Raw genomic sequence first — 21829 nt, forward strand, 5'->3', positions numbered from 1 at the left:
GCTGCAGGAGCCAGAAAGACTGGGTATCACGAGGTAGGGGAAAGAAAACAAACCAAATGTTGAATTTTGCCATTTTATGAAACTCTGGAACCCCTTCATCTAGACTACTTTTGGGTTGTTCTCATTGCCGTATGTTCCAGAAGGCCATAATACAGCTGGGAAAGGTTCAGTGAAGGGCAGTCAGCATGGTCAGGGGCTAGGACAGCTTCCTAATGTGGATAGGTTGAAAAGCTTAGGACACTTCAGGCTGGAAAGAGGAAGGCTGAGAGGGAAAATGATGGATATTTTCCCAAAAAATCAACCAGAATTGTTGTTTACTAAGATGAAGGGATATTCATTGTATTTGAAGGGGGTCAGTTCCCTACAGTTGAAAGGAAACACTTTTCACACAAATGTGCAGGAAGAAATTTGCAAAAGGTTCAAGAAGGGCATGGGCAAGTTTGTGGACAAGAGTCCCATTCATTCATTCAGTCGTATTTGAGTGCTTACTGTGTGCAAAGCACTGTACTAAGCTCTTAGAGTACAGTACAACAAAAAACAGGCACATTCCCTGCCCGCAATGATCATCATCATCATCATCAATCGTATTTATTGAGCGCTTATTGTGTGCAGAGCACTGTACTAAGCGCTTGGGAAGTACAAGTTGGCAACATATAGAGACAGTCCCTACCCAACAGTGGGCTCACAGTCTAAAAGGGGGAGACAGAGAACAAAACCAAACATACTAACAAAATAAAATAAATAGAATAGATATGTACAAGTAAAATAAATAAATAAATAGAATAACAAATATGTACAAACATATATACATATATACAGGTGCTGTGGGGAAGGGAAGGAGGTAAGATGGGGGGATGGAGAGGGGGACGAGGGGGAGAGGAAGGAAGGGGCTCAGTCTGGGAAGGCCTCCTGGAGTAGGTGAGCTCTCAGTAGGGCCTTGAAGGGAGGAGGAGAGCTAGCTTGGCGGTTGGGCAGAGGGAGGGCATTCCAGGCCCAGGGGATGACGTGGGCCGGGGGTCGATGGCGGGACAGGCGAGAACGAGGTACGGTGAGGAGATTAGCGGCAGAGGAGCGGAGGGTGCGGGGTGGGCTGTAGAAGGAGAGAAGGGAGGTGAGGTAGGAGGGGGCGAGGGAATGGAGAGCCTTGAAGCTCTCTCAATGATGAGAAAGTTAGGGATTTAGGGAGAAAATCCCCATTTTACAGATAAGGTAACTGAGGCTCAGTGAAGTGATGTCTCTGAGCTTCACTTGCCCAGGGTCACACAGCAGACAAGTGGCGGAGCAGGAACTAGAACCCATGACCTTCCAAATTCCAGGCCCGTGCTCTATCCACTAGGCCATGCTATTGGATTCCTCCAAGTGTCCAGACCCCACTGCCAAAGAGTCCTGGGCCAAAAGAGTGACCCAGCAATAGGATGCTCCGGGGCTTATAATACTAATAATAATTAATAATGATGATATTAAGAGCTTACTATGGCTTATGCTATTAACCAGACTTTTGGTTTTGGTGGGCAGGGAACATTTCTACCAACTCTGTTACAGTCTAATCTCCCAAGTGCTTAGTACAGTGCTCTGTACACAATAAGCGTGCAATAAATACCATTGATGAATGGATTGATTGATAACGCTGTCACTGAATTAAGTACTCTATCTGCTCTGGGAAAGATTAAGGTGAATCTGTGTGTGAATGACACTGCCTCGTGCTGAAGGGCCGGGACCTGGCGGTGCCTGGCTTGACTGCCGTTTGGCCGGCTGGGTCATTCCAGAATTCTGCTACCATTTTATATACTATACAAAATGAATGACATTGCCGTGAGTTTTTATGGGGAAACATACGGAAAGGAGGAAAAGGCACTTCAGTGCCCTGTGTTTTGAAAGCTGAGACTGTTGTGAAGTAAAATATGAACAGGTGGGGTCGGTGAAGATGTACCTATCAATGAGTGGTATTTATTGAGTACTTACCACGTGCAGAGCACTGTACTAAGCGCTTGGGAAAGTACAACAGAATTAGTAGGCATGATTATATTAATATCCATCACGCACTCAAGACTCTGGGTTCATGGGCAGGGAATGTTTCTGTTTATTGTTATAGTGTACTTTCACAAGCACTTAGTAGAATCTTTTGCACACAGTAAGCACTCAATCAGTACACTTGAATGAATTAACATGTTCCCTGTCCAAAATGAACTTACAGTCTAGAGGAACCTAACGTTACAGCTTCCAGACTCACGAGGTGGAATAAAGGGTCTTCATGCTAACTAACTTTCTCTGTCAATCTCTCTTTAGGTAACATTTCACTGATTGCACTTCCAGTTTCCAGCACCAATTCACCAGCCAAGATTTTACCCAAAACCTTGGGACCCATAAATGTGAATGTTGGACCCCAAATGGTAAGCAGATCCTGAAGTTTGAAAGTTAAAACTGTTGGTAGAAAGTGGCATGAATGTTTTGATTTGGTTTTTTTGTTTGTTTTGTTTTCATTTTAAAATTTAAAGGCATTTGCCTTTCAGTTAGTATTGAAAGTACTTGAAAGCAGAAGATGAATTCAATCTTAGGAAGATTTTGGGTTTATTTTTTTAAGTAAAGGAAAATCTTGTTTGCAGCTGCAGATTTGATTTTCCAGCTGCCATTGTGTGCTTTTTCTCATCCTTTCAGTTGTAGGTTGGTTAAGTAGGTGGTATATTCCATATAGCCTAGCACTCTGCTCCTTTGTCCTCAGATACAATTTACCCTCAAAAGGTCTATCCATAGGCATTATAGATGTAGGGCACAGCCAGAGTGATTGCGGGTCTGGCCGTACCACGTCAGAACCCACCTTTTCTTACCCGACGATGTTTAGAAAAGAGCAGATAATTCATCTTTCTGTTTAACCCCGCGTTGAAGATTTTGTAAAAGAAAATATACAAGAAAAGTTGTTGGCAAATTGAAAAAGATTGATGTGCCTCTATTTCCACCACTTTAGTCAGTGGTATTTATTCAGTCAATCCACGGTACTTATCGAGCACTTAATGTGTGCAGAGCACTGTACTAAGTGCTTGGGAGAGTACAGTATAGAAGAATTGGTAGACAGGTTCCTTGTCCGCGATGAGCTTACAGTCTAGAGGATTTAGAGGTACAATCTAGTGTATTTATTGAGCATTTACTGTGTGCAGAGCACTATAATAAGTGCTTGGGAGAATAAAGTACAATAGAGTTTGTAGACAGGGCTCCTGCCCTCAAGGAGCTGACAGTCTAGCAGGGGAGACAGACACTTTGCCGTGTTGTAAGGTGTACAGAGTGGCCAGAGCCCCCTTTTCCTCTGCTCCTCCTCTCCTCCCCACCGTCCCTACTCCCTCTGTCTGCCCTACCCCCTTCCCCACCCCACAGCACTTGTGTGCATTTGTACATATTTATTATTATATTTGGTGTATGTATCTATAATTCTATTTATCTATTTTGATGCTTTTGATGCCTGTCTACTTGTTCTGTTTTGTTGCCTGTCTCCCCCTTCTAGACTGTAAGCCCATTGTTGGGTAGGGATTGTCTCTATCTGTTGCTGAATTGTACTTTCCAAGCGCTTAGTGCAGTGCTCTGCACACAGTAAGCGCTCAATAAATATGAATGAATGAATGAATGACCAGAGACCCTGCAGGTGAGGGACGGCACAGGTTCAGACCATGTTTCTCCACTCAAGAAACTCCAGTGGTTGCCCCTCCACATCTGCATCAAACTCCTCGCCATTGACTTTAAATCAGTCAATCACCTTGCCCCCTCCTACCTCACCTCGCTACTCTTCTAGTACAACCCAGCCCACTCACTTCATTCCTTTAATGCTAACCTTCTCAACTGGTCCTTGGTCTCGTCTATGTAGCTGCTGACGTTTTGCCCACATTCTACCTTTGGCCTAGAATGCCCTTCCTCCTCATATCGTATAATTGGTCTCCACTTCAAAGACTCATTGAAGGCACATCTCCTTCAGGAAGTCTTCCCTGACTAAACCCTCTTCTGTTCTCCCACTCCCTTCTGTGTCACCCTGACTTGCTCCCTTCATTAAGCCTCCCTTCCAGCCCCACAGCTTGTCTGAGGCAGTTGAGTCGTTTCTGACCCATTGCGACTCCATGGTACTTCTCTCCCAGACCGCCCCACTCTCCATCTGCAGTCATTCTGGTAGTCTATAAAGAGAGTTTTCTTGGTAAAAATATGGAATTGGTTTACCACTGCCTTCTTCCACGCAGTCAACTTGAGTCTCCGTCCTCGACTCTCTCCCATGCCGCTGCTGCCCAGCACAGGTGAGTTGTGACTTGTAGCAGATTGCCTTCCACTCGCTAGCCACTGCCCAAGCTAAGAATGGAATAGGTAGGCTTAGTGCGGTGTCTGGTACATAGTAAGCGCATAGTAAATACCATTATAAAAAAAAAAAAAGAGGACCCATCTCTGGCAGTCATTTTCCCCAGGAGTAGGATCAGTGGAGCATGATTTGAAGTTGGCCCTCAGTACATCCATGTACCTGTTCCTCTGGCTACCTCTTGAGCAAGGCTCCAGCACTGAGCTCAGTCCTCTAGACTATAAACTCATTGTGGACAAGGAGTGGGTCTTGTTAATTGTTATAGTGTAGTCTCCCAAGTGCTTAGTATAGTGCTCTGCACACAGTAAGCACTCAATAAATGCAATTGAATTGATAGTCTTGGGTGTCCCTTTGTCATCCATTCATACCACGTGATCTCATCATTGCAGCTGAACTCTGATCATCATTACTTGGTATCCTGCAGTGTTTCAGGACTTCAGGATGAGCAGCTGCCATTTTTTGTCCGTTATCGGCCTCCAGCAGTGTAGATAGGTCAAGGCGAGATGTTTGCTGTGGCATCGTTGTGGTGTCTGTGCTCAGGTTTATCATCAGCCAGTAGTATTTTCTGAGCAACTACTGTGTGCAGAGCACTGTAGCATCAATCAATCAATCATATTTATTGAGCGCTTACTGTGTGCAGAGCACTGTATTAAGCGCTTACTAAGTGCTTAGCATGCGCGTGGCTTAGTGGATAGAGCGTAAGCCTGGGAGTCAGAAGGACCTGGGTTCTAATCCCAGGTCCACCATATGTCTGCAGTGTGACCTTGGGCAAGTCACTTCACAGGGCTGTAAAAAATAGGGATTTAGGAGTGTGAGCCCCATGTGGGACAAGGACTGTGTCCAATCTGATTGACTGTATCTACTCCACTGTTTAGAACAGTGCTTGGTACGTAGTAAGCGCTTAACCAGTACCATAGTTATTATGATTCAATAGAATTAATATATCTCAACCTAGCCCTAAAGGAGTTTAAATTCTTGTATGGGAGACAGACGCTAAAATAAATTACAGGTAGGAGGAAGTGATAGAGAATTTAAGAATTGCACATTTAGTGCAACCATAGGTTGTGAGTAGTTTAGTACTTAGATGGCACAGAAGCGCTGAACTAATATTTTGGTTTTGTTTTAGGTGGTGTTCGTTAAGCTCTTACTATTTGCCAGACACTGTACTAAGCTCTGGGGTAGAGACAGGATAATCAAGTTGAACCCTATAATCAGGTTGGTCCCTGTCCCACATAGGGCTCACAGTCTTATTCCCCATTTTCCAGAGGAGGTAACTGAGGCATGGAGAAGTTAAGTGACTCGCCCAAGGTCACACAGCAGACATTTGGCGGAGCCAGGGTTAGAACTCAGGCCCTTCTGGCTCCCAGGTACATGTTCTATCCACGAGGCCACACTGCTTCTCGGTTGTGGAGAATTTAAAATGGGGAGATTAGAAATTGATTGGGTAGACCTCTCAGAGGAGATGTGTTTTCAGAAGGGCTTTCAAGATTGGGAGAGCTATAGTCAGTCAGAGACGAAGGGGAACGGGTTCCAGGCAAGGGGAAGGACTTGAACAAGAGGTCAGCAGTGAAGGAGATGAAAATGAGGCACAGTGAGTAGATTAATTTAGAGGAGGGAATGTGAGGTGGGGGTGCAGTGGGAGTAAAGTGAGAGAAAGAGAGAGAGCTGATTGATTCCTTAAAGCCACTGGTCAGGAGGAGTATCTGCTTGTTGTGGAGAGGAATTGACATCTATTAGAGGTTTGTGAAGCATGAGGGGCCCTGTGCAGAATGATATTTTAGAAAAATGATCCTGGCAGCGGAGTGAAATATGGACTGGAGAGAGGAGAGACTGGAGGCAGAAAGATCAGCCAGGGTATGACTAGTGCCAGGTTTAGCCTGGGGCCTGTTGGGATGAAGAGAAAGGGACATCCTGGAAATGAGGGAGGAGGATCAGTTGAATTGGACAGAAGACATATTTGGGTATTGAAAGAGAAGGAAGAGTTAAGGACAATGATAATGGATAATGGGCTTTGAAGACTGGGAGAATGAATGGTGAGATGAAGCAGCATGGCATAGTAGATAGAGACAGACCTGGGAGTCAAAGTCATGGGTTCAAATCCTGGCTCCACCACTTGTCTGCTATATGAACTTGGTCAAGTCACTTCAATTTTCTGGGCCCTAACTTGCCCATAAGGGTTGATAATAATAATAGCTATTATTACAGTATTTAAGTGCTCTCAATGTGCCAGGTGCTATACGAAACTGTGATGGATACAAGCAAATTGGGTTGGTCATAGTCCCTGTCCCAAGAGGGGCTAACTGTCTCAATTCCCATTTTACAGATGAGGTAACTGAGGCACAGAGAAGTGAAGTGACTGTGCCCAAGGTCACATAGCAGACAGGAGGCAGAGCCTGGATTAGAACCCATGACCTTCTGACTCTCAGGCCTGTGCTCTATCCACTATGCCACGCTACTTCTCTATCTACCCCAGCAGTTAGTACAATGCTTGGCACATAGTAAGCTCTTAACAAGTACCACAATTATTAATTATTAGAAATGGATGCTCGAAACCAAAGTTAAGGTTTCCAAAAAAAGAGAGTCGCCCTCAATTTTGAAGACAGTCAAAAGGTAGGGGAGGTTTAAGACAGAATGGAGTCCATTAAATTTGACAAAAGGAATTCATCGGCGATTTTGGAGAGAGTGGTCTCTGGAGAAAAGGGGGTAGAAAGTTGATTGTAGAGGGTTGAGAAGGGAGATATAGAAAAGGAAGTGGAGGCAGTGGGTGTATATGTAACCTTCTCAAGGAATTGGAAAAGTTCTGGAGGGAGGGATATGGGATGATTGCTGGATAGGGCAGTGGAGCCCAGAGGGTTTTTTGGGGTAGGGGAGAGGGTAAGAAGCTCCTGGAAAGAGGGTGGTCAAGGGGGAGAAGAAGAGGAAAGAAACAAACGTATTCATGGTGCTTTTCATTTGAGAAGGTGGTACCTCACTCACCCCCTGCCCCTCCCCCTGGGCCACCCCGCCAGGTAAACTGCTCCAGATTTGGCACAAGGAACTGGGGAATCCTTTCCTCTGGCAGCTACTGGTGACCATCCCCCTCGAGACTGTAAGCTCGTGGTGGGCAGGGAATGTCACTATTTATTCTTGTATCGTACTCTCCCAACCACTTAATACAGTGCTCTGGACACAGTAAGCGCTCAATAAATGCGATCGATTGAATGAATGACCAATTGGGTCGGATGGGGACTGTGACCAACCCAGTTTGCTTGTATCCATCCTAGAGTTTCATATAGTGCCTGGCACATTGTAAGCACTTAAATGCATTAATAATAATAGTTATTATTATTACCAACCCCGTTGGGCAACTTGGGCCCAGAGAGGTCATGAGAAGCAGCGTGGCTCAGTGGAAAGAGCACGGGCTTTGGAGTCAGAGGTCGTGGGTTCAAATCCCGGCTCTGCCACACGCCTGCTGTGTGACCTTGGGCAAGTCACTTCACTTCTCTGAGCCTCAGTTCCCACCTCTGTAAAATGGGGATTAAGACTGTGAGCCCTGCGTGGGACAACCTGATCACCTTGTATCCCCCCAGCACTTAGAACAGTGCTTTGCACATAGTAAGCGCTTAACAAATGCCATTATTATTATTATTATTATTATTGTTATTATTATTATTATTCTGAGGGGCCAGCCCCTCCCAGCCTGCAGCCTGTGCAGTCTCCGCTGTGGGTGAGTGGTTCCCATCCCTGCCTGTCGAGCTGGCCCACCTCGGCTCCACTGCATCCTGCATCTCCAGCTTGTCCGTCTGTCATGCCAGCTGGGGAGGACCGTGGGAAGAAATCCCATAGGTCCCTAGCCCAGGTGGGGCTCCTCCACTTTGGCCCCTCTCCTGTTCCTAGAGAAGCAGCATGGCCTAGTGGACAGAGCCCTGGCCTGGCAGTCAAAGGACTTGGGTTCTAATCCTGGCTGTACCACGCAGATGCCGTGTGACCTTGGGCAAATCAATTTGCTTCTCTGCACCTCAGTTTCCTCATTTGTAAAATGAGGATTAAATCCTATGCCTTCCTTCCTAGTCTGTGAGCCCCTTGTGGGACAGAAGGTGTGTCCAACCTGCCTTGTATCTACAAGTGCTTGGCACATAGTAAGCATTTTACAAATAGCATTATTATTACTGTTATTATTATTATTTATTATTATTAGGACTGGGGCGGGTCAGCTACTTCCCGCCTCAAGAGCTGTGATGCGAAGTCTTTGGGAATCTGAACTGTAGAGGCATGTTTAGATGTTGCCGACTTGTACTTCCCAAGCGCTTAGTACAGTGCTCTGCACACAGTAAGTGCTCAATAAATACGATTGAATGAATGAATGAATGCTTAGTATCAAGAAGAGCGAGCCGTTGCTTGAGAAGCGTAGACTCTCAATCCCTCATTTGGGCACGGCTAACACAAATGCTGTTCTCCTTCTGAATGTGTGTGTGAGTAGCCAGCTGGCTAGCTCAGACACGGTGTCCCATTTACAGACCTATGCTTCCATCCCTGGAACGGAATAGATTGTGTCATCGGAAAACATCACGGTAGACGGGATGTCACGATTGTACGTTCTGGGAGAGAAGCAGCCCGGCCGACCATGGTCTGGGGGCCAGCAGAATGCGAGTTCGATTGGCACCGTCGCAAGCCATTTACAAAAATACTCAATGTGGGAGCCTTTGCTTAGGCTTTTGAAAATCACAATTAGCCGACAGAATGAATCGAGTTCTTGACTCATTCTGTGCGGGCAAGGAATGTGTCCACCAACTGTTTTATCGTACTCTCCCAAAAACTTAGTACAATGCTGTGCACACAGTAAGTGCTCAGTAAATACCTGTAATTTTCATATTTCAGAGGTACAGATCATGGATTCTACTACCTTTAATTTGTATGGTGGTTTCTCATTTTCTCAGAAGGCTTTCACATCAGTGATCTCATTTTATCCTCACAACATCCGGGTGAGGTAAGGAAAGTCAGGAATTATTCCCCCATTTTACAGAGAAAGAATTTAAGGCACAGAGAGGTTAAGGATCTTGCCTGAGGTCGCCTGGCAGGCCAGAGGCATTGCCGTGGTTAGAACCAGGTCTCCTGATACTTAGAACTGTGTTCTTGCCAGTGCTTAAAAAATACCGCTATTATTAAACTCTAGTCTCTCCCCATTAACTTAATAATTAAGTGCTTATGTTCTAAAGCACTGTGCTAAATCCTGGGGTAGATACAAGATAATGAGCTCAGTCCCTGTCCCACCAGGGGCTTGTCAGTCATTCATTGAGCGTTTGCTGTGTGCAGAGCACTGTACTAACTGCTTGGGAGAGTACAATATAAGAGACACATTCCCTGCCCCCAACAAGCTCACAGCATCTTATCTTTTAAGGACCAGGTAAACATTTTGGTATTTAAGCCACGGAAGTCGCCATCTGTTCCGTGGGGATGGGATAACAGCTTGGATAACTCACTTTAAACTCCGGTAAAGAAAATAATTAGTATTGGCCAGGAAGTTTTAGCAAGGATGAACAGTAATATTGCACTGTGAACAGCCAGTGTTATTGGAAAGGGGTCTCCCCCCCCCCCCCCCACAACCCCTTGCCTCAGTTGTAGCATTTTCTTGCCCCAAGTTCCCTTTCTTCATTTCTGTAAAACCCAATCTACCAGACATTCCGGTCAGCCAAACACCGCAGCTTGCCGTACAGCTGTGGGATCTCCCGAGTTGAGCGAGGGCCACCAGACCGGCTTAGTGTCGGTCACTTCCGACTCTAAGTGAAGTAGAAGGTAACTTGACTAGTTTGCCAAATGATAAAAGAATGCAAGCACGGCCTGTGAGTTCCCCTCCCTGCTCACATGCTTCAAAATAATTCCCCTCTCACCCAAGCAGCTGGTCCTCCCTCATTATTTTCTCATTGCTCAGTGTCTTTGGTTTAAATCCTGATATTGCTATATCATTGGTGTCTTTAGTAATAATAATGGTACTTGTTAAGTGCTTACTAGGTGCCAAGCACTGTTCTAAGCACTGGGCTAGATAGAAGTTAATCAGGTTGAACACAGTCCCTGTCCCACATGGGCCTCACATTCCTAAACCCCATGTACAGATGAGGTAACTGAGGTCCAGAGAAGTGAAGTCACTTGCCCAAGGTCACACAGCAGGCACGTGGTGGAGCCGGGATTAGAATCCAGGTCCTTCTGACTCCTGGGCCCGTACCTGAAGGACATGCCACGAGAAGACAAGTTGGAGGGGGAGGATTTTACGGATCTCTCTGCAAATTTTCCCAAGGATCTGAACGGTTGGTCCAGTTGGCTCTTTCTCTCACTGCAAGTCACACAGCTGATCCTCCGTCCGGAGAAACTTGACACATTTCCCCTCACCACCCCTTTTTTTGGATGTGCATCAGCTCATCCTTCTGCTGTCTATCGGTATCTTCAGATGCTCCGCAGGGTTTATTTCAGCAGGTTACTTAGTAGCCCGTGGCACTGTGGCTAGCTGGTATCGCTGTATTCAGGAGACTTGGGTCCTTTATTCGGTCCTAGTGGTCACTCCCCAGGAAGCCAGCCGGCATCCAGCCTGGGGCCAGTGGCTTTTTAGAGGAGAAACCCCACTTAATTATGAACCCGTTTGCTCTTCTCTTTGAGCTGGATTTTTGGTTCCATAAAGCGAGCGTCCTCTACATATTACTTTGTGAAGCCAGTGCCGGGAAAAAGGCTGGTCTGAATTTTTTTTTTTCTGAAACTGTGGTGTTTGGTTGACCAGAATGCCTGGGTTTTACAGGAATGGAGAAAGGAAACGAGGGGCAAGAAAATGCTGCATCTGAGCAGGTGCAGAGAGAGATCCGTAAAATCCTCCCCCTCCAACTTGTCTTCTCATGGCGTTTCCTTCCATTATGGGCCTGGGAGTCAGAAGGTCATCATCATCATCATCAACCGTATTTATTGAGCGCTTACTGTGTGCAGAGCACTGTACTAAGCGCTTGGGAAGTACAAGTTGGGAGATCCTGAAGGTCAGAATTCAGAAGGTCCTGAATTCTAGTCCTGGATCCACCATGTGCCTGCTGTGTGACCTTAGAGAAATTACAAATTATTCATATTATTGTCTGTGACCCCCTCTGGACTGAAAGCTCATTATGAATAGTCAGTCGTATTTATTGAGCACTTTCTGGGTGCCGAGCGCTGTACCGGGCGCTTGGGAGAGTATAAAATAACAATATAACAGATACTTTCCCTGACCACAGTGGGTTTACAGTGTAGAGGGGTAACATGTCTGCTAATTCTGTTGTATTCTACTCTCCTAAGAGCTTAGTACAGTACTGTGAATTCCACTGATTGACAGTCTGTTCGTTTTCTCTGTGTATGCGCTTGTCTCTCCTTCGTGTGGCTGGCCTATTCAGTGTGGTCTTAGATTGGAAACCCATAGAAAGAAGGGTCTGGGGGCTGTTTAAGGGGAAGCAGTAAGGCCTAGTGGGTAGAGCATGAGCCCGGGAGTCAGAAGGACCTGGGTTCTAATCCTGGCTCCGCCACATTGCTGTGTGACCTTGGCAAAGTCACTTCATTTCTCTGTTCCTCTTACCTCATCTATAAATTTGGGGGTAAGAGTGAGCCCGATGTGGGACAGGGACCGTGTCTGACCTGATTAACTCAGAGTGAGCCCCAAGTGGCACAGGGACTGTATCTGACCTGATTAACTGATATCTACCCCAGCGCTTACTACAGTGCCTGGCACATAGTAAGCGCTTAACAAGTACAATTATTATTATTATTATTATTATTCTTCAACTGACTTCTCCCAGCACCTAACCCAGCCCAGACCTTGCCCAAGTGACAGGCCCATAGCCCTGTTATTAATTAATTCCTTCAATCAATCATATTTATTGAGCACTTAATAATAATAATGTTGGTATTTGTTAAGCACTTACTGTGTGCCAAGCACTGTTCTAAGTGCTAGGGTAGTTAACAAGGTACTCAGGTTGTCACTCATGGGGCTCACAGTCTTCATCCCCAATTTTACAGATGAGGGAACTGAGGCACAGAGAAGTTAAGTGACTTGCCCAAAGTCACCCAGCTGACAAGGCCCTACTGAGAGCTCACCTCCTCCAGGAGGCCTTCCCAGACTGAGCCCCTTCCTTCCCCTCGTCCCCCTCTCCATCCCCCCCATCTTACCTCCTTCCCTTCCCCACAGCACCTGCATATATGTATATATGTTTGTACATATTTATTACTCTATTTATTTTACTTGTACATATCTATTCTATTTATTTTATTTTGTTAGTATGTTTGGTTTTGTTCTCTGTCTCCCCCTTTTAGACTGTGAGCCCACTGTTGGGTCGGGACTGTCTCTATATGTTGCCAACTTGTACTTCCCAAGCGCTTAGTACAGTGCCCTGCACACAGTGAGCGCTCAATAAATACGATTGATGATGATGATGAAGTGGCAGAGCTGGGATTAGAACCCACGACCTTCGACCCCCGAGCCCATGTTCTTTCCACTGAGCCATGCTGCTTCTCAGTGTGCACTTCAGGGTGCAGAGCACTGCACCAAGAGCTTGGGAAGTACAATACAGCAATAAAGAGAGGCAGAGGGTTAAAAAAAAACCTGGCTTTGGGGGCTCACCCCCAAAGCTTCTCCTTATGCAAACATTGGCCATCTTGGATAGACATCTGAATTTGATCACCAGTTTGCAGTTGGATTTTCCTTCCGGGACAGAAGTTTTCTGAATGAGTGCTGTTGTCTTTTCCTGCCGCTAGAGGGCAGTAGTGCCTAGAGGATTTTTCGATGAAAATCAGGCCGGTTCAAATGCAAAGTGGTTTTCCCAGCCTAACGCAAATCCCGGCGTTGCCATGGTACCCGATGAGGGCGATTTCCCGAAGGATGTGCTTTATGGGACCAGGGAAATCTAATTGAAAATCTATTCACTTGCTTTTTCTTGGCCAAATCAACCGCTCTTCAGTGAAGAGGCACGGTAGGCCTCAGCATGAACCGGCCCGTGAAGTGGGTGTGAAAATGAAGTTTGTGATCTGCTCTTTCCCATACAGTTGGCATCTTCCCAGTGGAGTTCAGCGTGCTGAAACTTGAATTCCTTTGTGCGACTGGGATGGTGTAAAATCACCTCTCAGCAGCTGAATGCTGATGTTCCTGAGCCTAAACAAAATGCTTAACTGTTGAATGTGCGCAACATCAGAAAGAAAGCTCACTAATTCATTCATTCAATCGTAGAGAAGCAGCGTGGCCCAGTGGCAAGAGCACGGGCTTGGGAGTAAGAGGTCGTGGGTTGTAATCCGGGCCCCGCCACTATCAATCAATCAATCATATTTATTGAGCGCTTACTGTGTGCAGAGCACTGTACTAAGCACTTGGGAAGTACAAGTTGGCAACATACAGAGACAGTCCGTACCCAACAGTGGGCTCACTAGTCAGCTGTGTGACTTTGGACAAGTCACTTAACTTCTCTGTGCCTCAGTTACCTCATCTGTAAAATGGGGGTTGACTGTGAGCCCCCTGTGGGACAACCTGATCACCTTGTAGCCTCCCCAGCGCTTTGCACATAGTAAGCACTTAATAAATGCCATCATTATTATTATCAGCTATGTGACTTCGGGCAAATCACTTAACTTCTCTGTGCCTCAGTTACCTCATCTGGAAACGGGGATTAAGACTGTGAGCCTCAGGTGGGACAACGTGATTGCCTTGTATCTACCCAGCACTTAGAACATTGTTTGGCACCTGGTAAGCACGTAACAAATACCAAAATTATTATTATTATTATTTATTGAGCGCTTACTGTGTGCGGAGCACTGTACTAAGTACTTGGAAAGTACAATTAGGCAACGGATATTCATTCATTCATTCAGTCGTATTTATTGAGTGCTTACTGTGTGCAGAGTACTGTACTAAGCACTTGGGAAGTACAAGTTTGCAACATATAGAGACAATCGCTACCCAACAACGGGCTCACAGTCTAGAAGGGGGAGACAGATTACAAAACAAGTAGACAGGTATCAATAGCATCAAAATAGATAAATAGAATTATAGCTATATACACATTCATTAATAAAATCAATAGAATAATAAATATGTACAAATATACACAAGTGCTGTGGGGCAGGGAGGGTGTAGGGGCGATGGGGAGGGGAGGAGGAGCAGAGGCAAAGGGGGGCTCAGTCTGGGAAGGCCTCCTGGAGGAGGTGAGCTCTCAATAGGGCTCTGAATGGGGGAAGAGAGCTAGTTTTGTGGATGGGAGGAGAGAGGGCATTCCAGGCCAGAGGTAGGACGTGGGCCTAATTCAACTCATACATCTGTTTGGCAGTCGCCAAAATAATCCGCCTTTTAATTAACAAGGTAGAAGCAACGAGACCTAGTGGAGAGAGCACAGGAGTGGAAGTCAGGAAACCTGGGCTCTAAACCTGGCTCCGCCAATTCAGTCAAATCAGTGGTATTTTTGAGCTCTTGTGGTGCGCACAACATTATACTGAGCACTTTCCTGCTGTGTGACCGTGGACAGTCAATCAGTCAATCACTTACCATGTGCAGAACACTGTATTAAGCTCTTGGGAGAGTTGGTAGGCACATTAAGAGAAGCAGCATGGCTCAGTGGAAAGAGCACGGGCTTTGGAGTCAGAGGTCATGGGTTCGAATTCCGGCTCCGCCACATGTCTGCTGTGTGACCTTGGGCAAGTCACTTAACTTCTCTGAGCCTCAGTTACCTCATCTGTAAAATGGGATTAAGACTGTGAGCCCCACGTGGGACAACCTGATCACTTTGTATCCTCCCCAGCGCTTAGAACAGTGCTTTGCACATAGTAAGCGCTTAACAAATGCCAACATTATTATTATTGTTATTCCCTGCCCACAGCCAGTTCAGGACAAGTCACTTAACTTCTCTGTGCCTCAGTTTGCTCATCTTTAAAAACGGGAATTAAATAAATCTTATCCTACCTGCTTAGACTATGAGTCCCACGTGGGACAGGGACTATGTCCGTATCTGTTTATTTTGTATCGACCCCAACACTTAGTACAGTGTTTGGTAGGTACATAATAAGGACTTGGTTTAATTTGAGAGGCAGCCTGTTGTAGTGGAGAGAGCACGGGCCTGGGAGTGACAAGGTCAGGGCTTCTAATGCCGACTCCACCACTTGTCTGCTGTGTGACCTTGGGCAAGTCACTGAACTTCTCTGGGCCTCAGTTACCTCATCTGTAAAATGGGGGTTGAGACTGTTGAGCCCCACATGGGACAGGGACTGTTCCAACCTGAGTTGCTGTTTGCACCCCCTCCTGCAGAGCATCTAAAGTCTTGAGCTTTAAGCCTTCGCTATTCATAGCCACCCACAGCACTTATGTCCATATCCGTAATTTATTTATATTCATGTCCGTTTCCCGCCACTAGACTGTAAGCTTGTTCTGGGCAGGACACATATCTACTAGCTCTTACACTGTACTCTCCCAAATGCTTAGTACAGTACTTATTCAATCGTATTTACTAGGCACGTAGTAAGTGCTCCATAAATACCATTAATTGATGGATTGATTCTAAGTGCTCCATAAATACCATTAATTGATGGATTGATTCATTCATTCAGTCGTATTTATTGAGTGCTTACCGTGTGCAGAGCACTGTACTAAGCGCTTGGAAAGTACAATTCATCAATAGAGATAATCCCTGCCCACATCGGGCTTACAGTCTAGAATGGAGGGAGAGACAGACATCAAAACAAAAAGGCATGGGTGTAAATAAATAGAACTATAGATATATATGCATCAAAACAAGTAAACAGGCATCAGTATACATAGTATACATAATATACATAATTGTAAATAAATACATAAGTCCTGTGGGGGGGCGGGGAGAGCAAAGGGAGCCAGTCATGGTGACATGGAAGGGACGGGGAGCTGAGGAAAAGGGGAGCTTAGGTGTGGGAAGGCCTGTTGGAGGAGGTGAGTCTTCAGTAGGGATTTGAAGGGGGGAAGTTTGGTGGAGTTGAGGAGGGAGGGCATTCCAGGCCAGAGATAAGATGTGGACCATGGGTCAATGGTGGGACAGACGAGATGGAGACACATTGAGAAGGTTAGCACCAGAGGAGCGGAGTGTGTGGGCTGGGATGTAGCAGAGAAGGGTGGTGAGGTAAGACAGGGCAAGGTGATGGAGTGATTGATTGAGCTGGTAGCTATAGTTTGTAGTAGTTTATGGGTTTCTTCTTTTTTTTTTGGTACTTTAAAAAAAAAATGGTATTACCATTACCATATGCCAGGCACTGTACTAAGCACTGAGGTAGATACAAAATAATAGGGTTGGACACAGTTCCTGCCCCACATAGGGCTCACAGTCATAATCCCCATTTTACAGATGAGGTAACTGAGGCCCAGAGAAGTTAAGTGACTTGCCCAAGGTCACAAAACAGACAAAAGGATGGAGCCGGGATTAGGACTCAGGCCTTCTGACTCCCAAGCCCACGCTCTTTCCTCTAGGCCACTCTAATTCTCTTCATACCATCTGTCTCCCAACTTCTCTCCAAATAGTGGTTTATTTAACGGTATTTAAGCCCTTTCTATGTGCCAGGTGCTGGGGTAAATCAAGGTAATCAGGTGGGACACAGTCCATGTCCCACCTGGGGCTCATATTCTTAATCCCCATTTTACAGGTGAGGTAACTGAGGCCCAGAGAAGTTATGTGACTTGCCCAAAGTCACTCAATAGACAAGCAGCAGAGCCAGTCGGGATTAGAACCCAGGTCCTTCTGACTCCCAGGCCCGTTCATATCCACTAGTCCACGCGGCTTCTCTCTTTAGTATATTGTAATGTCTTGCATCATACGGAGTTTTGCAACACCTGCGAGGACTTTTTAAATTGAAATAAGTTTATAAAAGAAGAATGCCATTTTTCTTCTTCTGTAATTAAAACAGACTAGTCCTCCCTTGAACTTTCAGGAAACTGGGGAGTAATGAGCCATTGGCAGGCAGGATGGCCAGGAAGCCAAGGCACATGCCCAGCTCTGTAGTCGTTGAACCCTCGGGGGTTGGCCGCTGCCAACCTGCTGCTGCTTGTTGCCCCGTACTAGCTTGAGGAGGTGGATTAAAGTGGCTCAGGGATCTGGGATGGAGAAAGATAGACAACAGTCCCGGAATTCATCGTTCCTGAGAGCTGGATCATCGTGTGCCGCCTTTAGGAACCAAGGACCCCAGACCCCAGAATTTGAGGCTCTGGGCTGCATAGCAATAGTAATGATACTTATTAAGCACTTAGTGGGTGCTGAGCACCTTATTGAGCTCTGGGTAAGAATACACAGGGAGGAATTAAATAGGCTTCCTTTCTTCTGCAACTTCCACCTCTCTGACATGGTGAGCCCCACAGCAGTCTCAAAACCAAGCAGAAAACCGGCAACACTGACAGTTAAGTGAATTTCCAACCATTAAAATGGGTGATCAGATATTTCTAGCGGGTATTTGGAGAGGTGGGCACGGTAGTTAGGGTTTTAATAATTATGGTATTTGTTAAGCGCTTATTGTGCGCCAGGCACTGTACTAAGCGCTGGGGTAGATACAAGCAAATCGGGTTGGACACAGTCCCTGTCCCACATGGGGCTTACGGTCTCAATCCCCATTTTCCAGATGAGGTAACCGAGGCCCAGAGAAGTGAAGTGACTTGTCCAAGGTCCACCAGACAAATGGCAGAGCCGAGATTAGAATCCTTGACCGTTTCGACTACTGCTCTATCCACTATGCCCTACTGCTCCCTTCACCTCTTTTTGCTTCTTTGTCTATCCCCCCTTAGGCTCTGTCTATCAGTCTGTAATAATAATGATGGCATTTATTAAGCGCTTACTATGTGCAAAGCACTGTTCTAAGTGCTGGGGAGGCTACAGGATGATCAGGTTGTCCCACGGGGAGCTCCCAGTCTTAATCCCCATTTTTACAGATGAGGTAACTGAGGCACAGAGAAGTTAAGTGACTTGCCCAAAGTCACACAGCTGACAAGTGGCGGAGCTGGGATTTGAACCCATGACCTCTGACTCCAAAGCCCGTACACTTTCCACTGAGCTGCACTGCTCCCACCCACCGCACCCTTTCATCCCTTCTGTACCTGCCTGGGTCATTGGCATAGCAAGGGGACGATTACTTTTCCAGATCCCACTATGCCGGCACTAGGGCTCGGGAAAGTTCCTATGTTAGTGCTCCCCACCTGGGGTCACTGCAGGGTGAGGTGTTTTCTCTGGCTACCCCTGAAGTGTTCCCTGGCTACCCCTGAGGTGCTCCCTGGCTACCCCTAAAGTGCTCCCTGGCTCTCCCCGAGGTGCTCCCTGACTACCCCTGAGGTCCCGTGGCCAGTCAGTGGAGTTGCCACAGGATGCTGGGAAGGCAAAGCACCGTCTCCCAAACTCCTTGAGCCAGTTGCAACCCACAGCTAGAAAGCCGGGATGGGATTTTAAATGGGAGTTGGAGAGTTTTTCTGTTGGGACAGTACTCCTAAGTCCTTGGTGGGGGAGAAAGGAAGACGGGCAGGGGACAAGAGGGCTCGTGAGCCCAGGCACATGGTGGGAGAGACAACACTCTCCAGGGCAGCTGCCCACTCTCCCAGGTATGAGCCCAGAGGGTGGCACATGAACCCACCCGGTCTGGCACGTTATGGTCAGGGGCCTCAGCCTCTGCAGCATGAACAGTGCCAAGATGCTCTGCAGACTCTTTCCAGAAAGGGAGAAAGAACAGAAGGACAAGGCGATCAAAGGGCAGAGGAAGAGAGCGAACTTGGCGTCTGGGGGCGTGGACCCCCCTCCAGTGGCCCAGGATTCTGCATAAATAAGGAATAAATCAAGAAATATCGTGGCCTAGTGGAAGGAGCACAGGCCTGCGTGTAAGAGGATCTGGGTTCTAATCCTACTCAGCCACTTATCTGCTGTGATCTTGGGCCAGTCACTTCACTTCTCTGTGCCTGTTACCTCATCCGTAAAATGGGGATTCAATACCTGTTCTCCTTCCTGTTTCGACTGTGAGCCCCATGTGGGACAGGAACTGTGTCCAACCTGATTATTGGGTATCGACCCCAGTGCTTAGTACAATGCTTGACACATAGTAAGCACTTAACAAATTCCATTAAAAAAAAAAGCACTTGGGAAATCCGGCCACACACACAATACTTTTAGAAGCAGCATGGTATAGTGCCATAATAATTATTATTATTATTATTATTATTATTATTATTATTATTATTATATAGTGGATAGAGTCCGGGCCTGGGAGTCAGAAGGTCATGGATTCTAATCCTGGCGCCGCTGCATGGCGCCACTGTTGGGTAGGGACTGTCTCTATATGTTGCCAATTTGTACTTCCCAAGCGCTCAGTACGGTGCTCTGCACATAGTAAGCGCTCAATAAATACAATTGATGATGATGATGATGCGTGTCTGTTTTGTGATCTTGAGTAAGTCACTTGATTTCTCTGGACCTCAGTTCCCTCACCTGTGAAATGGGGATTGAGAATGAGCCCCATGTGGGACGGAGACTATGTCAAACCTGATTGCCTTGTATCTATCTACCTCAGCACTTAGAACAGTGCTTGGCACACAGCACTTAATAAGTACCGTTATTAAGTAGCCAGTCCAACGGGAGTCATGAAGGGCATTGGGAGATGAAGTCGAGATCCAAGGAGAGGTGTTTTTTTTCCACGGTCGGAAACAGCGCAGGGACTGACTCGATCCCTCAGCACCCCAGCAACCTCCAGCCAGTCCGTCCATCAAGCAGTGGTATTTATTGAGCGCTTACTTTGGACAGAGCACTGGATTTGCTCCCCATCCTGGCAGCGCTCCTGTCCATTAGGGCTCAGGGATCCGGGCTCCCGCCATTCCCGCTCTTTCTCCCTCCCAAGTTCCTCCTCTTTATCGCTCCGCTAAGGACCGTTTGTTGGAATTGGGTTCTGTGCTCACTAAGAGCACCTCTGCTCCTCTGCACCTCCAGAAATCCCCGGGGCTTAGGAGCTGCCCTCCCCCAGGCCGCCCCTCGATCTGGCGATGGCCCTGACTCTGCGCAAGTGGTTCTTCTCCTGGGCTTTTTCTCCCCCCGCCCCCGACTCGGCCTCACGGCTTCCTCCCCCCGCCACCTCTCTGCCCCTTTCCCTCCACCCTGCCGGGCGACGTTCACAAGCCAAGCGAGCCACAGCGCCGGCTTCAGCTCCGCTCCTCCTAGCTCACAATAAGAAAGGTCAAGTTAGAAAAATAGTGTATCTGGGCAACATCTCTGAGGTCTAGCTCTGCTGTTGCAGGCATAATACGGTCATTAAATGCCAAGAACATGACAAGTTATTGATAATGTAAAGGGAAGAATGTCAGTCATGCGAAAGTAATCTTAGGTAACAGTCCTGGGAATGAGTGCACCTTCCCGGTCTGGTTAATTCTCCAGGCTGTACGGGAGCCAAGACAAACCTGGAGATTGCGGGAATGTTCCCTGCTTCCCTGGGACTGTTCCCTTAGTTGAAATTTGGAATACTGTTTCTTCAGAGAAGAACCAGGCTCGGGGAAATAGCCTGATGGTCCAGCACACTCAGATATTTCATTCATTCATTCATATTTATTGAGCGCTTACTGTGTGCAGAGCACTGTAATAAGTGCTTGGGAAGTACAAGTGGGCAACATATATTACAGGATCAACAGGATATTGAAAAGCCTCAAATTGGATGTCACAGAGTTTCAGTTTGGAATGATCAGTTATCCAGTGGTATTATCAAGGCACTCACCGTGGGTGCACAGCACTGTACTAAGTGCTACGGAGACTAAAGTACAGTCCAGGGAGCTTCCACTGTGTTTGGGGGCAAAAAGGGGAAATGGGAAGAATCCTGTTTTGGCCTGTGCAGTGTTATTGCAGGGCCGAGTCCATCCGTCTTCCGCCTCTCCCTGGCCCCATCATCATCATCATAATCAATCGTATTTATTGAGCGCTTACTATGTGCAGAGCACTGTACTAAGCGCTTGGGAAGTACAAATTGGCAACATATAGAGACAGTCCCTACCCAACAGTGGGCTCACAGTCTAAAAGGGGGAGACAGAGAACAAAACCAAACATACTAACAAAGTAAAATAAATAGAATAGATATGTACAAGTAAAATAAATAAATAGAGTAATAAATATGTACAAACATATATACATATATACAGGTGCTGTGGGGAAGGGAAGGAGGTAAGATGGGGGGGGATGGAGAGGGGGAGAGGAAGGAAGGGGCTCAGTCTGGGAAGGCCTCCTGGAGGAGGTGAGCTCTCAGTAGGGCCTGGAAGAGAGCTAGCTTGGCGGATGGGCAGAGGGAGGGCATTCCAGGCCCGGGGGATGACGTGGGCCGGGGGTCGATGGCGGGACAGGCGAGAGCGAGGTACAGTGAGGAGATTAGCGGCGGAGGAGCGGAGGGTGCAGGCTGGGCTGGCGAAGGAGAGAAGGGAGGTGAGGTAGGAGGGGGCGAGGGGATGGAGAGCCTTGAAGCCCAGGGTGAGGAGTTTCTGCCTGATGCGCAGATTGATTGGTAGCCACTGGAGATTTTTGAGGAGGGGAG

General features: G+C 46.9%; 1 protein-coding gene across 6 annotated transcripts in view; it reads left to right on the forward strand.

The window, feature by feature from the left end:
* Positions 1–21829, forward strand: part of TFDP2 (transcription factor Dp-2) — a 189095-nt gene that overhangs the window by 122177 nt on the left and 45089 nt on the right. For 5 of the 6 annotated variants that reach the window (XM_038742897.1, XM_038743019.1, XM_038742989.1 and 2 more), the window contains exon 4: positions 2287–2390. In XM_038742897.1, the coding sequence (XP_038598825.1) occupies positions 2287–2390 (104 nt within the window). Of the gene's footprint in view, positions 1–2286; positions 2391–21829 lie in introns of those variants that run through there. The other variant, XM_038743088.1, reaches the window with a different exon arrangement.

This window comes from Tachyglossus aculeatus, chromosome 1 (assembly GCF_015852505.1).
Source record: "Tachyglossus aculeatus isolate mTacAcu1 chromosome 1, mTacAcu1.pri, whole genome shotgun sequence".
In the NCBI taxonomy this organism is placed as follows: domain Eukaryota; kingdom Metazoa; phylum Chordata; class Mammalia; order Monotremata; family Tachyglossidae; genus Tachyglossus; species Tachyglossus aculeatus.